Consider the following 24,323-nt stretch of genomic DNA (forward strand, 5'->3'; position numbering starts at 1 on the left):
TTTTGGCGGGTTTGTCCCGTGCGATGTTGTGTTTCCAGAGAGGTGATGGTAAAGTGTTCTGAGCCCATTGTGGTTGCTCACAGTGGCCTAGCTGACAAACAATGCGTGGGCACACGGGGACATCCCGCCACAGTAACGGATAAAACTGCTCTGGTTTGGGAATGGTGGGTGGGGGGGCGGGGCTGCAGCAGGATAAAATGAGGCAAGCGGGATTGGTGTGAAGGTTTTAAGGAGGGAAATAAGCGTCTGGGGCACACTCTGGTGCAATGTGACCACTCGCACACCATCAAAATCTAGGTCCACTAAGATAATTAGAGGGAGGCACGACGGATTGTGTTAGGACAGACCTCTCCTGTCCAGCGTGTGGCACAGCGATGGTCGTCCCTTCTCTAACGAGCGCCTGGTGTTAATGAGCCCCTCCTCGCCGAACGCTCAATGGCCTGTTGGAGTAAAGAATGGCAAAGCACCAGGCCATTGAGTGCAATGCACGCCTGAGTGCTCCCAGGGCCCTGATGATTGTGATTGGCTCTTGTCCTCCGACCACACAAGGCAGGGGTTTGATGGGGATGAGGTGAGACAGGGCAGCTAATGATCATTAATTGCACTTGGTTTGCAGTAAAAGAGTCCAAATGCTGGTGCGCAGGCCCACTGACGTGATAATGGCTGGCGTAACCAACAAGAGTCTGGGGGACCGATGATGGACTGGAGGGAGGATAATAGCAGCCTAACCCGCTTTCTTTTGTCCACTCTCTACCTGCACCCCGCTGTGGCCTAAACAGCAGACTTTTCAGTTACGTAATGCCCAAAGTTTTGGCGCTCTCCTCACTGCGGAGCCTGTATACAGTGATGCAGGGGTGAAGGGACGCAAACGTATCCTGACCCAGTTTGATTTGACAGAACTGAGTTGTTTTGGGTTATTTTAAGCGGGCTGGGGGTGGAACTGGAGGTGGAGGAAGCAGGTCTAGGTCCTGGTGCCTCCTGTTGTCTCCCACAGGAACACTCAGACTCACTTACTGAATTTCCAGACACCAGGAGACTTACGGTAACCCACACAGACAACCGACACACAGGATGAGACTGATGATAACGACGGCACCACTGATGCTATTAGGGAATCCTGTACGGCTACGTGCTTCCCGGCAGACCATGTGACGTGCCCCTGAGGGAATGTGGTGCTGTGTGAGGAGCACAATGCTACACAGAGACAGATGGGCAGAGTCAAGGGCCAAAACAGCAGAGCATAGAGGGTGAAAGGGAGGCAACAAGAGAGCCGCAGAGAGGAGAGCCACGAGAGGGTTGGACAGATAAAAGTTGAAAAGAAAAAAGGAAAGTGAAGAGGGGAAGGGCTCAATTAGTGAGTTATGAAACTGCAAGAAACATATGAAAACGAGGGATACACCTCCTCAGATATCTAAGCCTTACATGATCAGAAAGGCTGATTGTGTAACTACTGTTGCAGCTCATTTCTAAGCTCGGATTAGAGACAACAGGATTAACTGAAACAGGTAAGAGGATCAGTTTAGTTCAGTAGGGATGAGATGACAGAGGGATGCCATTGTTTTCTCCTTGTTTAGGAGGTGGCTGATCTGCTCTCTTCTTATTATTTAAATTGCAAAAAGGAGTTTTATGGAAAGAGGTTTAATATGGACATTCATTATCATTACTATAATTGCCTCTATACAGAGCAGACACCCTGGTCTTTCTGTGCCAGCGCTGCAGTCAGTCTACAGGCCTCCTCTAATGCTCAACACAAAGAGCTGGCCGTAAATCAGAGGACCCATGACCCTGGCCCCATCCTCACTGAGAGGGAGCTCTCACTCCGGGGTGAGGGCTTTGGGTGCAGGCCTTGACCCTCGGGGACCTCCAGAGTGGCCTTGGCTCCACTCACTCCTGTCTGTAGGAAGCTGCAGACCCCAGGGCAGGAGGAAAAAATAAACGCTGTGTGTGGGAATCTGCGGCATATGGGGCATAATGTTGAGACACAAGGACACTGAAGGCAAACTCTGCCCGAGCAGGGTTCAATCTTCGGTTACTTTCAGTGCTGGTTCATCAGCAAACTATTTTGAATGTTTGCATCTGTAAATTATCGGGAACTGTTTTTTCATTTGTCTAACCAGCAATCAAAAACTCAAACAGATTCAGTTTACTTTGTCTGAAAAAGGAAAAAATGCTCAATTCTCACCTTTCGGACACCTTTTCTGATTTTGAAACTATACAACACCATATATTCAAAGAGAAGATAGTTACAGGTTATTTTTCTGTTTATCGGTATTTTGTGATTAAACCCTCCAGCAGACTATTAGGAAGGTAAATCATTAAATTCATGTACATCTACTGTGTATATAGCTGTATGAGGGTGTGCATATTCTAAGATCTGCAGCTTGTCCGATCTTACTCTCAGCTCACTGTTGGATTGTTTAATCCATAAAATGTCATAAAGTCCCCCACCATAGCAAGCTCTGATGACATTGTTAATTAATTTTGACTACCTGGTAAATCAAGGTTGTGAGACTGCATGTAGTGAGCTGAAACTATAGAAAAAAGGATCTTATCCAGACTTGTAAAACTTTATTGCATGCTTTTTTTTTTTTTACTTATAGCAGATTATCTATAATTGCCCAGGTAGAAGATACTGCTGTGCTAAGCTAGGAGGAAGAAATGTCCTATCTGGTGCAAAAATCTTATTTGGTTGTCACAAGTTAAATTTCGAGGGTTTGAGGGAATCAAACTGAAGTTTGTGACATCAGGAAACGGAAAAGAGTCGTTGCAGTCTGGCTTTTTGTCCGCTTCTTATATTTCAATGCCAATTTCCTACAAAATTACAATTCATGGTAAAATAAGGTATCACTAACTCAGCTTCTGGCTATACTTCGGTGGTGACCAGAAACCAAATTCCAAAACTTGGCCCTCTGATGTCTTTGAATGGAAGAGGATGAAAGAGAATCCCACACACGATGACAAAATCAGTGGAACAGACTTGTGTACACTGTCTTTTTCTTATTTATGGCAGGTCAGTGACTCCTCCTCCGGCATAATTGAGGAGTGTCTGTACTGTTGGTCACTTACTCCATGGAGGCTATTTTCTGTGCCAGGCTTGCAATGACAGCAAACAGTCTCAGGTCCACGAGTCCATCTGTCACTCTGAAGTCCACCATCTCCAAGATCTGAAAAAGGATGATGACGTTTCAGCAGCTTATGTGGGAATGTGAGCTTGCACGTGTGAAAATGTTGTTCAGGTGTACCCTGTAGACATGGATCTCCTCTTCATCAGACAGCAGCTCAGGAGGAATGATGGTTTTAAGAGCAAGTAGAACCTGCAGGCAGGAGATGTAGCCGTCACCATCGCTGTCCTCCTGCATACAAACACCATCGTCATCACCATCACAGATCTCTGTTTGCTTTATTTGAAAGATTTTCAAGGGTTAAAGAGGCAAAAATGTCAAATTCATGACAAAAAATGAAGAAAACTTTGAGCTTGAAGTTGTATCGTCTTTGTAGTGTCCCTCCAGGTGGGGAAGAAGAAATAAATATTCAACATTTTTGATCATTTTTCTTATGCAAGAGCTAAAATATTCTGCTTCCAGATTCATAAAATTAAAATTTGCTGTTTTTTTTTTTGTCTGTGACTGCAAACTCATTAAGTTGAATTCTGTGAAGAACAAGAACTGTTTTCTGATGATCTGATGGCCAAATGTTTTAGAGCTGGGGAGAATCACCTTTTTCTGATAGGGAGTGTAACATATAACAGTGAGTGAAACTGAATCTCCTGAAAGAGAGAGGGAACACAAAGGGTTTAAATCCCTTTTCACTTACTGCTTCAAAAGCTCTTTTGTACTCGGCCAGCTTCTCCTGACTGAAAATGCAGTACTTTGCCAAAAAGTCGACTGGAAAGAGAAGACAACAAAAGAAAAAGTTCAGAGCTTTGAGGACCCATGTTAACAGTGCAGGATTTCAGTTTAATAGATGTGGAACTTGACAACTTTCTGTATCTTTTATCATCTTTACAAGTTTTTTCTATTCCAGGAGCAGTAACAGCATCATATCTATCAGCATTTGCATGTGTGTGTCTGCAGTGGATTAGAGCAATATTTCCCTCCTCTGGTCACACTGGGGTCAGGGAGGAGGGGACAATGCAGGGCGAGAGGTTCACAGGGCTTCCAGTTGGCCAGAAACTGGAGGGGAGGGGAGGTGGGGGCAGAATGGCACTTGGCTGCTGGTCTAATGAGCAGAGAAAGCGGTCAAGATGAAAGATAAATACTAAAATTTGCTGCTTGTTTGAGGTTTGTGTGATAAGAGACATGATCGAAGTGATCATATTTCTTGTTTTTCAGACTAATAAGACAATCTTTGTAAAAAGTTTACAAAGATTACAATTATGACAGGCTGTTCATCAGATGCATATGTGTTTATGTCCCTTTTAGACCAGTTGTAGCGGTATGTGCTTCTCCCTTTAGAGCCTTTGGACAGCAAGGCAAGGCAAAAAAAAAAAGACAACAACTTAGATATATAAAATAATGATAGATTAAATAAATCAAAATGGAAAAAAAAAAACAGTGTTTCTTAAATTTACTTGGACTTTTATTTCTCTGCAGACAGTATGAACTCGAAATGTTTCGTGTTTTTCTCCATAGCTTTAGGCAGTAAATTTGCATCCATTTTTGCATTTTAGGCCTGCAACATATTCCAAATAAGTGTTCTAATGTTGCTATTCCTTTATACACTTAAAAAGCATTCTGGCATTGAGGACACCAAAGTGATGAAGAGTTTCAGGTGTTATTTTGTCCCATTGCTTCTGCAAATAAGGTCTGTAACAGTGCAGGGTCACATTTCCTTTTAAAATCCTCCACACATGCGCTGTTGGGGTCAGGTCAGGATTGCAGGAAGGCCAGTTCAGTACCCACACAGTCTTCTTCCTCAGCCATGCCTTTGTAATGTGCGCAGAATGTGGTTTTACATTGTCTTTGTTGAAAAATGAATGGACTTCCCTGGAAAAGATGTGGTCTTGAAGGCAGCAGCGGTCGCTCTAAAATCTCAGCAAACTTTTCTGCGTCAGTGCTGCCATTACAAAAGTATAAATTAGCTTTTCCAACAGCACTGAAACAGTCCCATACCATCACAGAGCCGGTTTGGGGACTTCTGGATGTTCCTTTTGATCTTTGGTCTGGAGCTCACGTGTCCATTTCTTCCAACAAAGATCTTGACAAGGTTAACATGAGGCTTCTTTTTTGCACAGCAAAGTTTGAAGTGGCGTTTGTGAGTGTAACTCTGTATTGCAGAACTTGAGAAAGATTTCCCACGGTAATCCTGTCCATGATGGTTTTTGATACGGTACTGTCTGACGGATCAGAGGTCACAGGTGTCCTGCTTTGGCTTGCTCCCCCGTACTTTATACACTGAAATTCCTCGCGATTTCTTTATTCATTTAATATTCTGCAGCGTAGAGGGGGAAACATGCAAGTTCTTTCCAATATTTCTTAGAGGAACATTGTTTTTTTTAAAAAACTTTTTACATGTTCTTTCACAATCTGTAGATCTTCTGCCCATTTTTGCCCCTCAAAGACAATTTCTGGCTCTTCATAGATACTTGTTGACATCACCTCTTTGAAAAGACATATTTTTTTTTTACCTCATACCTTTAACCCCCCCGTCCCAACTTTTTTGGAATGTGTATCAGGCCTGAAATGTGCAGACGGCAGTTTACCAACAAATTCGATTGAGTTGACATGAAAATGCATATTTTGGATTTAGTTTTCAGTGGGTTGTAGTCAAACAATACACAGACTTTATTTTGATAGGATATCATATGTCTTAAGATTTAAGGGGGAAAAAAAGAGAAAAATATGGATCTTTAACTTTCTTTTAAATCTTTAAATATGTCTGCAAAAATATATATCTGAAGAAAATATTTTCTGGGATTTTTTAAAAAGACTGTTATGGTAGAAATACAATTTTCTATATATTTCCTTATAAAAACATGAACGCTTTTCCAAACCAAAGGATACAATAGATTACACGAGGAGCCCGAACTGAGACAAACCATGAATATAGCAGGAGGCAAGTTTGGAAGGGAGGACAACTCTGGAGAAAAAGGGGGCTGAAAATGGGGCCTATAAGCTGCTGCCACTTCAATTTAGGAGATGAGAATGAGTCTACTGAATAATGGATCTATTCATTGGTTTTGAGAAGAAAGAGGAGCAACAGAGTTGATATCAGTCCAGTCTTAAACCTCTGGACCTCTGGGGTTTCTCTGCAATAGCAGGGGGCCTGTTTGAATCTGCCATTTATCAGCTTAGGCCTAATCAAAAACAGGCCTCGTCCTTTCACATGCAAAATGTTACATTCGCAACTAGTCAACTTGACTTGTTAAAGCTTGATTGATCAAAAAAAAAAAACCCTAGAGGCTGCCTTCTTTGCATCTGTTTGCAAATATCCGCGATGAGAAGCGGCCGCAGGACGAGGTACACATGCAGCCGCGGATCGGCCTGCAAAGGTCCAGACGGCAGGGATTTAAAGTCTTCCTCGTCCCTGGTGGCTGGCTCTGCTCAATCTGCTAAAGTGAACCGGCACCTTGTGTGATGCAGTGAATGGATCCTTCACTGACCATCTGGAGGAGAGTTAGCAGCTGACCTGTGCTGACTTCTACAACACAAATGTGAATATATATTTTTATAAAGACCTGTGTTATGGACTTAGTGGTAATCCAAAATCACATGGATTTGTGTTGTGAGGTTTAAATAAGCTGTCATCATGAGTCCATCATTTTTCAAATCGGTAACTCAAGCAGAATACTTTGAACATCTTTGAAAGCTGTGATTACCGCTTATTTTGCAGACTTAGATCTTACTCAATAAATAGAGAAAATGTTTTACATGATATAGGACAGGCTAAAGTTAAAGCTGCAAGAGGAGTTTCAATAGTGGAGCAGTGTACATAAATGTGAAAGACTGACAATACAAACATTCTTTCAAGTTAGAAAAATAACCAGGTAAAGATATGAGTAATGGACAAATAATCTGAGCCCAAAAAGGTGAAAAATGTATGGAGAAGGATGTGGAGTAAAAATGCATAACAGAGAAAGAAGCAGAAATATTCTCCTAATGCTGAATAATAGCCAGTTACTTAAAAAGCAGCAGATAAATCACTTCAGTCTCATTAAAGATGAGATTTTAACATCCCCACTCTACACAAAATACCAAAAATGAAGGTGAAAGAAACACTAAGATGTTGTGTAACTGGAAAAACGTACCAGTGCAGTGGTTTACACCCGTCAACTACAGCCCCAATTCCCAAAAAATTAGGAGGTTGTGTAAAGTGTAAACTGAAACGGAAGGCAATGATTTGGCATGTTCTCTCCGTGTATGCGTTCTCTCCGAGTAGTCCGGCTTCCTCCCACTGTCCAAAAACATGCATGTTAGGTTAATTGGTGTCTCTAAAATCTCACTGATATTCAATTCACAACAGAACAAAGAAAACAAATGTTGAAAGGGAGACATTTTACATTTTAATTAAACATATTTCATTGAATTTGATGGCAGGAACATCTCAAAAACATTGGAACAGGGCAAACGCAAGGCTGGAAAAGAAACCGGTACAAAAGAGAAACAGCTGGCGGAACATGTTGCAACTGTTAACAGGTCAGTAACATGGCTGAGTATAAAAAGAGCATCTTACAGAGGCAGAGTCTCTCAGAAGTATAGATGGTAAGAAGTTTAGCAATCTATAATAGAACTTTCCCATTACATGGTACCTTATGGTGTGATATGGCCAGACTTTTTTTGGTTTTCCATTGCAGGCATGGCTACAGACAATTAATTCTGTCTTGGAAGCCTCTGCATGCCCTCAGGATCACCTCCAGAAGTCTGTGAATGCAGTTCACTGTGCCATCCACAAAATGCTGGTTAGAGCTCTATCATGCAAGGTAGAAGCCATATGTGAACACAATCTGGAAACAATGCCGTCTCCTCTGAGCCAAAGCTCATTTTAAAATGTGCTATTCTACCTCATCTGTGTTTTACATGCAAAACTCTGCTCTGTGAGTGTTGGAGTGGACCCACCCTCAACATCAGCCCTGACCAAAGCCTTGCCTCTTTTTTTGCTGCCACGCACAACCCACACAGACAGCGTGCAGAGCTGCTGGAGGAGGTCGGGGGTCCCTGGCTGAGGGAAGCGCTCCGTCGGGGAATCAGCTGGACAAAAGGTGCAGTGGAGTGAGAGATTGAGGGAGGAAGCGAGGGTGGGTGGAGGAGCGGGACAAAGCCGAGGCAGTAAAGCCTCCTGCCTGATAGCCTTATCTGATTCCACTCCAGCGCTTGATGGCTTTTTTTTCCACTCTGCCTTTAAAGCACACAGGTTTGGCTTTTGGTGTGAAGCCTAGCAGAAAATGTTAATCAAGAGAGGGACTGTGTGGAGAAAGGCGAGAGAAAGGGGAGAGTCACTCTGCTGAGGCCATAATCTGTAATGAGACCGAGGCGATTCAGTTGCAATTGAGAGAAGAAGAATGGGGCCATGATGATGATGAGCAGGGAGGTTCACTCTTTCACTGGCATTTGTTTTTCTGTTTTGTTCCTTTTCTCTTGCAGAGTCACTGCTCCTGCATCGGTCTAGAGCCTGCAAACAGCCACGGGTCACATCTCATTTAACACACACTTGGACATCGTTTTCAATGTCTGCAGCTGACAGCTGAAAAACACTGCTGACTGCTCGTCTGACCACTATGCTACTCATCTGTGTATGATTTATATTTCCCCCTCTGGTGGGTGGGACTGCAGATCAGACTTCAATGCTTTTTTGCTACCAAATGGAATAGAAAGACTTTACAGCCTACCGTTCAAGACCAGATCAAATGCGTGGAATTGTTTAGTTAATTTATTATCCTAATTGATGATTTAATACTGGTAAAAATGTGTCATTTTTTGTGACTAAAAAGCTCAGGAAAATCAGCAGTCGTATTTACGATACTCTGAGATTTAAACAATATCAAGTTGTTGTGGTAAAGTTTTGTAGAAGTCTGGGATCTTTTGAGATGAATAAAAAATCTTAAATTACTGAATTTGCAGTTTGTGCACATGACTGTCCTGACTCTTCATATTCAGTACAACGCAAAGGTCATGAGACGCCCTTATTTTCTTTATATTTTGCTTCCAAGCAGACAGATTTTCCTGTTAGCTTTTAAAGTGGTCTTGAACAACAGTTCGCCAGGATTTCTTTCAAAGTTTTTCTTTGGACTTTGGCTGCTTTTTCACTCATTTTCAATCAAGTCCTTTTACATGACCATTTTCAGAGTAATGTTCTTTTGTTAAGCCACTCAGGCTCATTAAGCTATGAATCCCTCAAACATAAAAAGGCACCTAACTCAAGGGATGAGCCTTTGTTGTGATGACACACAACAGACAACTCAGCAAAGAATCAATTTGAAATTGTATCCTAAGGCACTTTGTTGCCAGCAGCCTGAACCAAAAACACAACACTTGTTTCCATTTCTCCAGCTGCATCTACAAAAAAAGCCAAAGATAACAGTAGTTTTTACACTAACAAGGTGATTCCCAAAGAGGTATTATCTGAAAACTTGTTAAATCTCAGCATGGTGTGCAGTGTGTCCTTCAAAATTTAAGTAAACTCTCCAGATTATAAATAGTATCTGAAAGTGATGTCCTAAAAAAAAAATGGGAAAAAATCTTGCAAAGATAGATCTTAACCCTCAGTTAATATAGCCACTGTTTATTGAAGCCTCATCAGAAATGGTCTCCATGGAAGGGTGGCTGTCAGTAACCATGTCTGCTATGTTTAGAAAAAACTGCACATTCATTTTTGGGTTTTAAAGAAGAATCTAATTGAATTTTGTATAGTTACAGCAAAGTAATGTTTTGGTACTGAAACTCACTCAGTGAAAAACTGAAAATTACACCCATGTCAGCTGACTGACTTCCTAATTCTAAATAAAACAGTTTATTTGTGTGCACCTACAAAAAACACACCTCTGTAAAACAATGTGACACGTACACACACAAAGGGGCCCATTGTGTTTTTATCATGTTCACTTGTTTGTTGCTCTCTTTCCCGCTTAATCCCAGACATTTGTTTCTGCTCATCAACACACACTGTAGTGTCCCATAATTCCTTTAACAAAGATCACATTCAGCAGCAAAGAGGAGGTGACCCCTTTTTAATTGCAGGATAATGTTGGTGTATGCCCCACTTTTAGGGCATAAAACGTGATTAAGAGCGCAAATTTAGAACAAATAGCATTCTCACACACACACACACACACACACACACACACACACACACACACACAGATTTTAAATCAGTTCCTAACTGCACATTGATGAGAAATGGGTTTCTGGGATATTTTGGGTTCCAGTTATTAAATATGAGGCGATCCTGTAAATCTATTGCCTCGGTGTGAAGAGACAAAACCATAAAATTTGAAGTGTGATGTTGCGAGATAAAAAGGTGAGAGACGTGAGCACCGACGCAGACCTTTAAACCAGGCAAAGCATGCCATTTCTCAACACTTCAGAATGAGGCATTGTTGAGTGCTACGAATTGCTCCACGTAAGAGGTAAAGATATCTTATCTGGTTAAAGTTTTACGGAAGAAGCAGTGGACTGGGCCAACAGGAGGCTCAGCAGAAGGACCTCTGCAGGTTTGTAGATTGACGAAGCAGCAACAGTCATGAGGAGCAGGCTTAACGTAGTTTGAACTACTGTAAGATTAGCTTGTGCTTGTTAAGCATGAAAAAGAACGCGATGCACCACAAGACGCTGTTTCAAAGAAGCGAGGTACATTTCCAGTGGAACTCAGAAGTGCTATGATTTACTACAAATGTACATTGCACAGATTTAAGTCAGCCTGTAAAGATTAAAGGATAAGTAAACTGTTATCAGTTAACGAAAAAACAGCAGATTAACTTGACTTTCTTAGGAATGATGCTCACAAATTTATTGAACCCATGAAAATCTGCTTGATTAGGCTGTAAATGATTGCCCAGATACAATTTGCGTAGAGAAAAGCCTGAAACTTGTTGTTCATGTGAAGTCTTTGTTGGCTAGTTTGGAGGTGATGATGTCTACTACAATACACAGGATGAGTTGAAAAGGCAAAACTTTTGAAGAAAATATTTGATTCAAGCTATTTTCAAAATACTGTAACCCTAACTTCAGGTTAATCAATTTGCAGAAAACAGCATGTTTCTGATCTGAAACTATATAATAAAGCAAAAGAAAGAAAATTGGAGATATCAGAAAGTGATAAGAGAGGAAAGGTACTGTTTTCTCTATCTTAATTGTTATTATCTAACTCATCTGATATTCTATATTATTTTTTTTTAACAAGAATTTTAACATCAATTATCACAGTTATGCAGACGATTCACAACTTTATGTGTCTCTGTCACCGGACGACTGCAGCCCAGCAGACGTTCTGTGTCAGTGTCTGGAGGAAGTAAACACCTGGATGAGAGAGAATTTTCTACAATTAAATGAAGACAAAACTGAGATCATTCTGTTTGGTAGCAAAGAGAAGAGGGTCAGCGTTGGTACATATCTTGAGACTCGGGACCTTATAATCACTGACCAAGTTGGTAACCTCGGAGTGTTGATAGACTCAGATCTGACTTTCAGCAGCCACATCAAAGCTGTCACCAAGGCAGCTTTTTACCACCTCAGAAATATCAACAGAATTAAAGGTTTCCTCTCCCAAAAAGACCAGGAGAAACTCATCCATGCATTCATCTCCAGTAGACTCGATTACTGTAATGCTCTTTTAACTGGACTTCCCAAAAAGAGCATTAAACATCTGCAGCTCATCCAGAACGCTGCTGCTGGAGTTTTAACCCGGACTAAGAGATCTGAACACATCACACCAGTTTTAAAATCTTTACTCTGGGTTCCAGTCAGTCACAGAATAGATTTTAAAAGCCTGCTGATGGTTTACAAATCCCAGAATGGTTTAGGCCCAAAATGCATCTGTGATATGTTCAGAGAATATAAACCCAGCAGAGCTCTTAGATCCAAGGACTCAGGTCAGCTGGTCCAGTCCAGAGTCCAGACTAAACATGGAGAAGCAGCATTTAGCTGTTACGCTGCAAATAAGTGGAACAAACTGCCAGTGGAGATTAAACTTTCACCAAATGTAGACATTTTTAAATCCAGGTTAAAAACATTTCTTTTCTCATGTGTCTATGCATGAAATATCTTTTAACTTATCTAGACTGTTGCCTGATTTTAAATTCATTTAAATGATTTTATTTGTTTTCTCTTTATATTATTTTATGTATTTTTAATGCTTCTTGCACTCCCTGCTGCAATGCTTTTATTTTATGTAAAGCACTTTGAACTGTTTGTACATGAAATGTAAATAAATTTGATTTGATTTGATTTGATATTCAAAACCAATCGTGATTAACTCAGTCAAAGCTGGAAAATCTGACTTTGTGTCTCAAACGGCATCTTTTAGGCGTTTACACTGATATCTGGAAGTGATCAGATCAGATTTGTGTGTCCTGACACAACAAACCTATCTGCACGAGTTTCTATGGTCACAATAGAAATTGAATGATAACGGCTCGAATTAAATTACTTCAATACAACTATTTGTCAGGAGATATTTTTAATGTCAAGATATTTTGAATGTCCTTCTTAAAGGACATTCCAAAGAACTTCTTTGGATGTTGTCTGCCTTTTGTTCCATTCTCTGTGAAGATGATCCCACACTGCTTCAATAATGATGAGGTCCGGGCTCTGGGGAGTAGTCATTACTCCATAAGACCTGTTGCCACTGATTTTCAGTCCACTTCATTTGGCATAGCTCAGCCTTTTCTCCCCGTTTCCCTTTTTTTTTTAAGAATGGCTTTATGACAGCCACCCTTGCATGGATCCTGTTTCTGATGAGGCTTCAGTGAACAGTAGATGGATCAACTGAAAGTTGAGATGCCTCTCTCAGGTCCCGTGTCAAGTCTTTGCAGGATTTTTTCCCCCATTTCTTAAGGACATCACTTTCAGATACTATTCTTAACACTATTCATAATCTGTAGATAGTTTTTTAGGCCAGCCACTTCTACTGTTGTCCTCCACTTGTCCATTTTCCTCAATCTTTTTAAGGACACACTGCACACCATGCTGAAGTTTTGAGCTAATAGTTCTTTGGATATGAACTTGTTGTAAAAATACTATATTATGTATGTCAAAGTGTGTTATCTTTGGCATTAATCATAAATGCAACAAAAAAAATTGGAACAAAAGCTGCGTTGTTGAAACGAGCTGCTCGTGACAAAGTATCTAAAGATGCAATTTAAAATTGATTTAAATTGATTCTTTCATCCTTTGAGTTTAGTGCTTTATGTTTGAATGAGTCATAGGTCAGGTTTCCAAAAAACCGAGTCTAAAGTCGGAAAATTCGAACTGATACAACTTTCAGGTCCTCCCCCTCTGTGGACGAGGTTGTGCACGTGAGTTCACACCAGTGTGCGCGCACACAAGCTGGGGGCAGACTCACGCTCAGCATGGCAGACGTGGTTGGCGACTGTTCTGGTCAGATAATAGATTACCGTAATAATAAACCTAACGTGATTGGTTAAAAACAGCCGGGAGCGCTCGATTTTTGCGAGCACGATTACAGGCTTCAGAGGGAGCAACAGAATTCGGGATTTTTCCTAAACAGTCTCGCTTGTGTCTTAGAAAAAATTAATCATGAAGGTAAATTATGCTTCCTCATAGGTGATTTCAACATTAATCTTTTTAAAAATGAGTCTCATTCCCTCACTCAACATATTCATCAACTCTCTCAGTAACATATGGAGGTCTGGTGTCTTTTACTGTGATATATCTGACCATTTTCCAGTATTTCATCTTACTGCAACCACTATAGCAAAACAGCAGGAAATAGCAAAATCCCCAAGGATGAGAGCGTTCAACAAAAGAAATACTGACAAATTTGGGAAGCTAATTGGTGATGTCACATGGGATAATGTATATACGCATGACGATGCTGAACTTGCTTATCAGTCATTTATAGCGTTATTTAACTCTGTATTCAACAAATATTTTCCACTGGTTAAAATGCTCACTAAAAAAGAAAAAATCATTTAGCAAACCCTGGTTTACTCCAGGTCTCCACAAGTCTGCACTAAAAAAAGAATAGAATGTACAGGAAATTTATGACAAATCCATCTCCCTTGAATGCTGCAAATCATAAGATATATAGAAATAAATATAACCATCTAATTAGAATTGCCAAAAAAAAATATTACACCACCAAATTTAATGAGGCCTCAGATAATATTAAAGAAACATGGAGAGTCATCAATCAGCTTCTGCATAGAAAAAAGACATCAGCCACTTTCCCCTTTCAGTTTGTTGATGAAAATAGAGTTTATACAGATTCATCCGATATTGCACATGCGTTTAACCACTATTTTGTCAACATGAGTTCAGTTCTGTCAGAGAGGATGTATTCAACCGGGTCTCCATCTGAGTACCTGAAGGGTTGCTACCCTTCCCTCCTGAGTTTTGACCCTCCTACTGAGAAGGAGATCATGGATATTGTTGTCAATATGAAGGATTCCGCTGCTGGTCATGATGAGATTAGGGCATGTGTGATCAAAAAATGTATTCCCTCATTTATCAAGCCTTTGACCTATATATCTGCTAAATCTTTAGAGTCTGGAACATTACCAAGAGACCTAAAAATAGCCAAAGTAACCCCTGTATTTAAATCCGGTGACAAAGGCTCTTTTAACAACTATCGCCCAATTTCTGTCCTTCCATGTTTTTCAAAGATTCTGGAGAAATTGGTTTACAATAGAATGATGATCCATCTGCAGAGGTTTAACATCCACTATGAACATCAGAATGGATTCAGGAAAAATTATTCAACAGAAATGGCTGTGCTCCAACTAGTTGACAAAATCCATACTGCGTTAAATAACAACGAATATGCTTTGGGAGTTTTTCTTGATTTATCCAAGGCCTTTGACACTGTTAATCATAATATTTTATTATCAAAATTGTTACACTATGGCTTCACTGGAAGCACCTACAAATGGTTTTACAATTATATTCATAATTGACAACAATTTGTTAATATTAATGGATCGACATCTGACAGGGCGACTATAACATGTGGGGTCCCTCAGGGATCTATTTTAGGACCACTCTTATTCCTTATTTACATCAACGACCTGACCGCAGCGTTATCCTCCATATTCCCTATACTTTTTGCTGATGATACCAGTTTAGTTGTTTCACATTATGATTTTTCTGTACTGATGGCCAAAGCAAAGTCTGACTTAGAAAAAATCTTCAAATGGTTTCAATCAAACAAATTATCTTTAAACTTCAAAAAATCTAATTTCATTGTATTTTCTTCAAAGAACAAAAAATACTGCAAATCCAACTCCTGTCTCTCCATTGGAAATAATCCCATCTCTCAGGTCTCATCTACACATTCCTTGGAGTTCTAATTGATGAAACCTTAAGTTGGAAGACTCACATCCAGTCTTAAATAAAATAAAATAAATAATAATAAAATATCCAGATCTATTGGTATCATTGGCAAAATTAAAAGTTTGGTTCATCAGAAGTGCCTACGAACCCTTTATTATAGCCTAATTTATCCTTACCTCATATTGTAATGTCATCTGGGGAGCTACCTATCCCACTCACCTACATAAGCTCTATATCTTGCAAAAAAAAATTCTGTAGAATTGCTACCAATAGCAACCAAACAGAACCTCTGCCCCTCTCTTTAATCAGCTCAATGTTTTATCAATCTTTAAAATAAATATATATCAAACTTGTATTTTTATCTATAAAATTATTTATATGCCTGTATCATTTTCCATGCCTTGTAAAGATTTTTTTTTGATTAATAGTGATGTTCATAAATATAATACTAGACGGGCCAAAGATTTACACCTTCCAATGTTTCATACCAGGCTTTGTCAGTTGTCTATTCGATATAAAGGAGCCCAGCTTTGGAACAGTCATATTCAAATTGCATTCCAGTCCAGCTCTTTACAGAATTTCAAACAAAGGCTTCGGTCCTATCTGATGAACCAAACTCTTACCTGAATAAAACCGTCTATTCTCCCTTCACTATAAGGACTTGACTGAACTGAAGTATGCCTTGGAGTGCGTCTAGCCTACAGTTGCATATTTTCATGTTCGCTGACACCTTCATACACACGCACATATGCACGCACACACATGCACACACACACACACACATGTACACATAAGCATGCATCAAACTAACATATACTCACTTTTAAATTTAGCTCTGTTCTATATTGTATTTTTTTTTCTTTTCTTTCTTGATTTTATACCTTTTAAGATAGCTTGTTTTGTCTTGTTTATTGTTGTGGCTTGTAATTTTTTGTTTCTATGAGGTGAGATATACTTATAAAACTCTCTGGGTTTTTTTAATCTCACCTGCACATCTGGTTTGCTGTATTTTAGCGGTTTGTTTGTTATATTTGTGCAAATAAAATTTTTTAAAAAAACACATGTTTGATGAATTAATCACAGGGATTGCTCTGAGTTCACTGTGATTAATTCAGTCAGATTAATTAATCATTTAACTCGCTTAAAGTGAATGCATTTCAAGCACCAAAACACATGTATTTTCTAAGCACTTAGTAATTAACTGAGTTAAAGCCCCTCAAGACCATATGTCAAATTTACTTTAATCAAATGCTCAAAAAAGTAAAACAATAAACATAAAACTTCCAAGAGTAGTGAGCACTTAGCAGAGGCCCATAGTGTCTTAAACAGAGGTACCTAAAAGAGCAGAACAATCTTTGTAAGACAAACTAACAGCTAATTAACTCCTCTTGTCTCAGTGATAACAACAACCCTTTTTCAATTTTCCAGACAAAGTTCTGGTGCTGGGAACAAATACTGTCTTCTCTCATCGTCAAAACATGAAGCATTGTATCATTTTTCTGCTTTCAGCCACACCTATGATCCCTTTTAAACTGTAAAAGAGTAGTTCTAAGAGCCCAAAATTAATTTCAGTCGAAGAAAACAACAAAAACTACCAATAAATTAAGCTGCTAAAAATATCCCAAAACCTATTGACACAACATCTGGGGCCTCATGTACAAAGCGTGTGTACTCACAAAATAGTGGCGTACGCACCTTTTCACGTCAACGATCAGATGTATCAAGAACGAAAAGACCGTGGAAATGTGCGGTGCCTCACGACAGCTTCAGGGCTGGCGTACACACGTTTCTGCAGCTGTTGATTCTTTGGCGACACCTAAGGTGATGTTGGGAAACTGTTATAATAAATAAATGTGAAAACAATTAGTCCTCAGACTGTGATGTGCACATTTGAGATAGATTAATACTGATAAACAATTAATACACCCATGTGTCTCCATTGACACGAGTGGATATAAAAGCAGCAAAGTGGTGCAATGCACACCATTAAAAACAATGGCTGCTTTAAAAGTATTAGAAGACTTTGCAAATGGTGCAATTCGAAGAGAGCGTGTGTTCACTACAACAGAGAGGATTAGCTGGCACATGATGGCGACTCATTAGCCGTTTTGAGGGAAATCCTCCTAGAACTGTGAGCAGAGCTGCGCCCGGCGTTGGAGCGCAACACAGCAAGGAGCCATGCGCTGCCTGTGCTCACAGGTGATGTGCACACTGGGGTTCCAACCGGGGCATTCCAGGGGGAGCTGGCCAACCGATTGGGACTGTGCCAGTCTACCCTGAGCCGAGCCATGCCAGCCGCCTGGGGCAGAATTATCCGCATCTCAGCCACGTATATCATATTCCCAACAGGCCAACATTAAAGCTCAATTTGAAGCGAGAGCCGATTTTGTAATCGGAGCTATCAACTGCACACACATTGCTATAAAAACGCCATCACATGATGAATTTGTATGTTAACAGGGAACATTTTCATTCGATCGATGTACAGATCATATGTGATGAGTAAATGCAATTAATCAACATTGTGGCGAGGTGCCCTGGTTCAACGCACGATTCATACATTCTGAGTAACAGCATCGTTGGGAACAGACTACGGGTGGCACTGTGCGTGATGGCTGGCTTCTTAGTGAGTAACTTCATTCTTGTAATTGTCCTAATATTATTCCCCGTGACGCGTGACGCGAGGGGGCGCACATACTCAATGTGCGCCCCAATTTCTATCCCATCTTCACAGCATCATTATTATATTATATTTATTAGTCGGTGGTTAAAGTTAGTTTCTTGCTGTTTTTTGCTGATTAAACTTCAGTTTAAGATCTTTCTAACAAGCCCCTGATCGTCTCTGTGGGCATATATTAATAACCCCGTGCGTAAAGTGTGAAATGTGTTAATCAGCCTCGACTTTTCCCCGGCGCACTTCTGCACGTTACTGTATGAACACGTTGTTGTGAGTTACACAAAAACATCGGTATTTAGCTTGGGGGTAATCAGTCACCCACATGAGCTCCCACCACCCCATGAGAGAGCAGTGTCACCCATTGTTGCCCCGACTCTCTGTTCAAACAGTCGGTCACCCCCCCACCCGCCTGTTTTGGCCACACTGCAGCGGTGGACAGCCAGTCTCCGCTTCACATCCACCTTAATGTTGGACCACTTCTTCTTCACCTCTGCTTGTGAGGCTTCTCAGACCCCACAGCATTGACAGCCTCAGGCTCTCCCACCCACTCTTTTTGTGTTTGCCGGAGGACAGCGTGCCAAAGAACACATTTTTGCGGGCCTTCACTTCAGAAAGTAGCACCGACACCTCGCTTTCCGTGATGTTCTTCTTTTTTACCGTCTTATTCATTCTTTTTTCTTTATTTTCTGACCGTACAGAGAGGGGAATCGCAGGTGCAGGGCTCATTTAAATAGGATTTGCGTATTTAAGTAGGGGCGTGGACAGGGAGGAGTCGGGTGCTCCAACATGTGCGCTCAATTCCACGTTGATTGGGATGTACAAACGAAATGTGCTTGGATTAATGCGTGCGCACAGATTCGTACATCCGACGTTGGAGGGCATTTGGGTTTGAGCGTACGCCCAGTTTCGGTAGGAAATCCACGCAAGTCTTTGTACATGCGGCCCCTGTTCATTACTCTTGGCTTGGGGCTGATGTAAAAACTGATGTTTTTCAGTCTACTTACAGTCACTGTTATAAAGGTAACTTTTAGCATCAATTAAATAAAGAAAACAGCTGGTGAAACCAGAAGTAAACGTCAAGTGAATGAAAATAAAGGAAGTGGGAAAAAAAACTCCCAAATTTTTTTTGTGGTATTCTCTTGGTGTCTACTTTAGAGAGTTTTTTTTTTTTTTTCTATTTGCCCCTTAATGAGCCGGAAAGGTCACATTTAGACACGAGATCTTTTCTTTTAGGCAGTAACTAACATTTCCATGATTGGTACATCTGGCAATATCTCCCAAAGACACCGTATACACATGTCAGAGACATCAGGGACTTTGACAAAATGCACTACGCGATGCCCTGGGAGCGGGAATGGGTTGTCCTCAAGGCAAAGGTGCAAGTTGTACGACGACAAGTTGGATTTTCATTATTTATGCGAGCAACCCTGAAGTGATACTTTGAAAAATCAGCAAAAACAGAAATGTGAATTAAATATGTTTCCATGAATTGGTTAATGTGTTGCCAGAGGGAGGGATTATAGGCTACGTTGCTAGTAGTTGCAATTCAGTAGAAGAAACAAACCTCAAGAAGGAAAACAACAACTGTGGTGGACACCCAAATAAGAATCAATAACAGGGAAAGGGGTTTTTGTTGCCCGATGTCAACCGGACTTTTCTACAGTGGTTGGCAAGAACAAAAGAGTTAAGATAAATCAGTTAGTTTTGGTCCTATGGTCCTCTTTTGGAAAGACATGAAAAACTCTTCAGTATTTTAAGCCTCAAGTTTCGCATTTGGTACAACAGTAATCAGTGCTGCTCGGTGTAGTGGCATAATTTGGCAGCATGTGCTGGTCTGCCCTGAGAAGGCACTATAATGTGAAAGCAGATGACTGTATTTGGCAGCATTCTCCCGCAGACACCATTGTCGCTGCACAAACACAAAACTCCTCCCCTTCACTTTCTCCAAAAAGACCGAGAAGTGTTTGTTTGTGTGTGCCGAGGGGGGCTAAAGCTCTGCTAGGAAAACCAACAAAGACACACGTAGTGGCCACACTCTCGTCTCTGGCTGCACGCCATCAACCTCACCACAGACCACAACCTATGCTTTCTGCACACACCCACATGCATACACCTATGACTAATCAGCTCCTGCCACAGATCCTCACTGATATGACCCCCCAGAGTCCAAATCATCTGGTTTACTGCAAGAGCAGATCTCCAGAGATAACCTCACAAAGCAAAATCATCTGCTATTATTGCCCTGCCGCTCCTTGACATAGTGCCATTAATAAGGCCATTGTGGAGGGTGCTCTCTGTTTGGACACAACATAATAGACTCTTTGACAGATTTACTTTGTGCTCTTTCCCTCTACCCGCTCCCTTTCTCTCTCCTGTGAATACAGCGGGCATATTCCATGCTGCTGCTCATCAATAGCTGAGCTGTTTGTTTGCCCAGTCATCCTGGACTGCTGGTAAATACATAATTCCAGACCCAAGGCTGAGCAAACAGGGGTTACATAAAGGTGCTGTACCTGAACGCACACTGGGGACATCCTCCCGAACACACACAAAACACCTCGCATCTCTCTTTAAGCGACTGGCCTTTCTTATTCATTCTTTATTTTGGTCCTTTTGCTGAATCACTGTGTGGAAACAACAGCTAGCCCTGATCAACAGTAAAAGTCGATCTACATGCTGCTGCTGGTGTTACGGGGTGGGGCCAAAGAAAGACTGGCTCAAGGCTGACAGGTGTTCCACATCAGAAATGACATTCATCGGACACCTTGGCCCACAGAGTCCTCACACCGCAGCCAGTTGCTGGTTAACAGGCACTCTGCGACAAAACAAAGGAAACCACACCTACTCGATTTCAGTGTTCGTATACGCTCACAGCCTGGTTCAATGCAGTTAGAAATAAAAGGAATCGTGGACCAGAACAGGCCTCAGAAACCAGAAAAAATATGAAGGCAGCAGCAGCATTTACAAACACGATGTGGTTTATTCAGTGTAGTTCTGTTTTATATGATTAAAATTGTGATGCAATCAAAAACCTCACTAAGTATGACCACAAAAAGTTGAAATAGGTACAGTTGAATACATCTCCAAAACACTGTGGTATGAAGGCAATGCATCCCAATCGTGTTGTTTTTCATCTGGCAGTATCAATGTGACATGACAAAGGTTCCTATACATTTTCCATTTCAGTATTCAACAGTGGTGCCCATGGTTCATTTAGCCTATAAGTGTACATAATTTGGATTAATCTTCTTACTGCTAGCTGACTGTCACCTAATGTTCCAATCTGTGGGGTGAATGCAACCAGAGAAGAAGCTCGTTAAGGTATGTTGTCCCTCTAAGTGCTTTTAAGCAACTCAAAAAGTATAGATTAAAACAACCACAGTGACAATTAATCAATCTGTAGACATTTGGATTTTTATCTCCTAGAATAGATCAAACAAATTAGCCCGGAAACATGGTTTCCTTTTCATTCATCTTTAACTTTTTCCCAAACATATCAAGACCTGGAAAATGTTCAAAAGAAATTCCAACCTTTTAAGACTGTTGGAACTTTGGTGGACCATGAAAAGTGAAATATGTCCACCCCAATTATGTGTGACATCAGGTTTAATATGGAAAATATCATATATAAAGTCTGTTATTGGATTTGCAAATTACTGAATTTTGTTTTAATTTACAGCCCTATTTGTATTATATTTAATTTAATTTATCCAATCAGGAGAAGTACATTTTAATTGGGTTTAATAATATAAAGTAAGAATTAGTGATTAGTGATTGATTGTGTTTCTGTTTTGGGGGTTTAAATATGGAATGTTCTCAATGATGAGTTGAACTTAAGCAGCTCACCGTTTAGTTTCAAAAGCTTAACTTACTTAAATGATCAAAGATTATAATGTAAACAGGTGAACACGTATAAAACTAGTAGATTTTGAAACAGAATATTATGAAACAACATAGTATAATTGGTCATTATTAACTGTCTACATGTGAAGTAATTATTATTTGCAAAAAAGTCATTAATTCTCTCATTCAAATTTATTATAGTTGAATTAATTTTTTTTCTTTGTCAATATGCGTAAAAACTAAACCATCTAACTGAGAAACATCAAAAGCTATGTCCTTTTTTTCCTTCCATTCTTCTCTGCTGTGCGCCAGCTAATTGACGGGTGAAACATGTACAATGGGAGCAGCTCTGACACGAGTCATCTCATACTATACATACAATCCTATCTGCTCTTTGCTTGTGTACAGACTCTCTTTGCTCTTTCTCTGCAGAATGACTGTTGACTTCAAACACGAGCCACATGGCAGCGTTCGCTGACTAATGACGACCTGGAGGGTCACAGGGGTGAGTGGAAGATGGGTGGTCGAGTACAGGAAGTTACTGCCGTGTGGGTGCATGGTGGTGGTGGTGGTGGTGGTGGGGGTAGGGGGGTTGGATTTTGGGAATCCTTTTGGCAAGCAGTCAGTATTGGATCAAACAAGACCAATTATGACCAGTTAGTCCTTTTCAGAGACTAATGAGGAGCCACACTCACAATAGTCTGGAAGGGAGGCAGTCATCAGATAGAAGGACACAAACACACCAACCGCAAACGAGGACAAACACGGGAAAACAAAAGAAGAGCGACAAACACTCAGGAGAAAAAATAAATTACAGACTGAACCAGGACAGACGCTGTAAATATAATACACCCACAAAGACACACTTCTCAACACACCAACATATTGTTAAAATTTTCATTAAAGAATTTGAGTCTGAATTCTTTTCGCCCATCTGATAATATGTAAGTATAAAATCTACATCATTGAGAAAATAGTTGTTGATAAAAAAAAAAACTAATATCATATGATATCAACACGTGGAATCGAATTTTACACAGAAGAAGTCCAAATCCAGTGAATTGCAAGGAACGGCTCTCTACTTGTGCCATAAGTTTGACGTTGTATAAACCATAATATGTGGTAAAACATTCCCTCATGCAGTCCTCACCTAAACCTAGTTCAACTGATTATTTCCAGTTCCTATCACAACGTTGGATGAGTTGTGTGAAGCAGATCAAAGATCAATACAGCTAAAATGAATGCTTGGCAAGCCACAGTTGGAATTAGTTCTTACTGGTCAAAAAGGATGAGTTCTGGTGTTTAAATGAGATGTGCAAGTTAAAGGACATGGTCTTACTTTTGTCCTAAACTCAAGGCACTTTTGTGGCAGCAGAAACAAGACGTGAACCCTTTTCTTCATCTTTTAAATTAATATTACAAACCTGTTAGCAACCAGTTGCATGTAAAGACATTTAAAAATCAATGTGTTCATTGTTTGTGTTCACTCCTTTATGTTATGCCTTTCAACCAAAGGCACCTGGTACTTTTAGTCCCTGGGAATTCTTTTTTTTTAGGAAACAAAAAGTTCTTACGCATAAATCTTGCAAAGGTTAGGGCTGGGATTGGTTTGGAGATACAAGGCTCAGAAAAATGCTTGTAAGACACAGAAATAATCTTGCAATGTCAACCGTCACGTCGCTACAGATGCAGGAAAAGGTGTGCGGGTGGCAGATGGGCTGAGCAACAGAAGCTGGACGGCAGGACCAAGAGGCCATCAACTGTCCACCTCTGCTGCACACCACCAGCCACAATCCAGGTGAGAGAGGTCCTCGGTGTGCTGTGTCCTGTGTCCAGCCAGCAAGCTCTACTGCATGTCCAATGTCAAGGCCTAACACAGTTGTTTGTTTTAAGCAAAAAAGAAAAAAGTGTACATTATAGTATGTTGGCCTATCGATACAGCAGTTACAAATTTGTGGTTATTGCGACAGCCTGAGCTGCTGACACTTAAACCACGGTCCATCCTCCTGTGACAGCACAAAAGCTTTCTATCAGTAATAACCCTGCTGCAGAGTAGCAAGGCCAGCTGCTGAGTTCTCCATCCTGCTTGATTACCGTCTGAAAAAACCTGTCCAATCAGTCCCATTCATGGGAGCCAGCACTCACAGAACAACTCTGACCTGACTGACCTACTCAGAGGGCCGGCCCCCTCAGCCTTGACCTTAGGTGTGGATGCTTTTTGTCGGACTCGCCGGCCCCAGCACTCTCACAGATGCAGGGATGCCAGAAATTAGGTACTTGAGGGAAACTGGAGAAGTCCTGGCCAAAACTCCTGTTTGCAGAAAAAAGCTAATTCTAAAAATCAAGTGCTGCAATTGAAG

The 24,323-nt window shown here is 40.7% G+C and overlaps 1 protein-coding gene across 1 annotated transcript in view; it reads right to left on the reverse strand.

The window, feature by feature from the left end:
- LOC142385210 (uncharacterized) overlaps positions 1-24,323 on the reverse strand; it is a 71,467-nt gene that overhangs the window by 3,167 nt on the left and 43,977 nt on the right. The window contains exons 11-13 of the mRNA XM_075471507.1: positions 3,814-3,884; positions 3,243-3,353; positions 3,067-3,164 (exon numbers count right to left, since the gene is read on the reverse strand). Coding sequence (XP_075327622.1) covers positions 3,067-3,164; positions 3,243-3,353; positions 3,814-3,884 — 280 coding nt within the window. The remainder of the gene's footprint in view (positions 1-3,066; positions 3,165-3,242; positions 3,354-3,813; positions 3,885-24,323) is intronic.

The sequence above is a fragment of the Odontesthes bonariensis genome, chromosome 8 (assembly GCF_027942865.1).
Source record: "Odontesthes bonariensis isolate fOdoBon6 chromosome 8, fOdoBon6.hap1, whole genome shotgun sequence".
Classification (NCBI taxonomy): Eukaryota; Metazoa; Chordata; class Actinopteri; order Atheriniformes; family Atherinopsidae; genus Odontesthes; species Odontesthes bonariensis.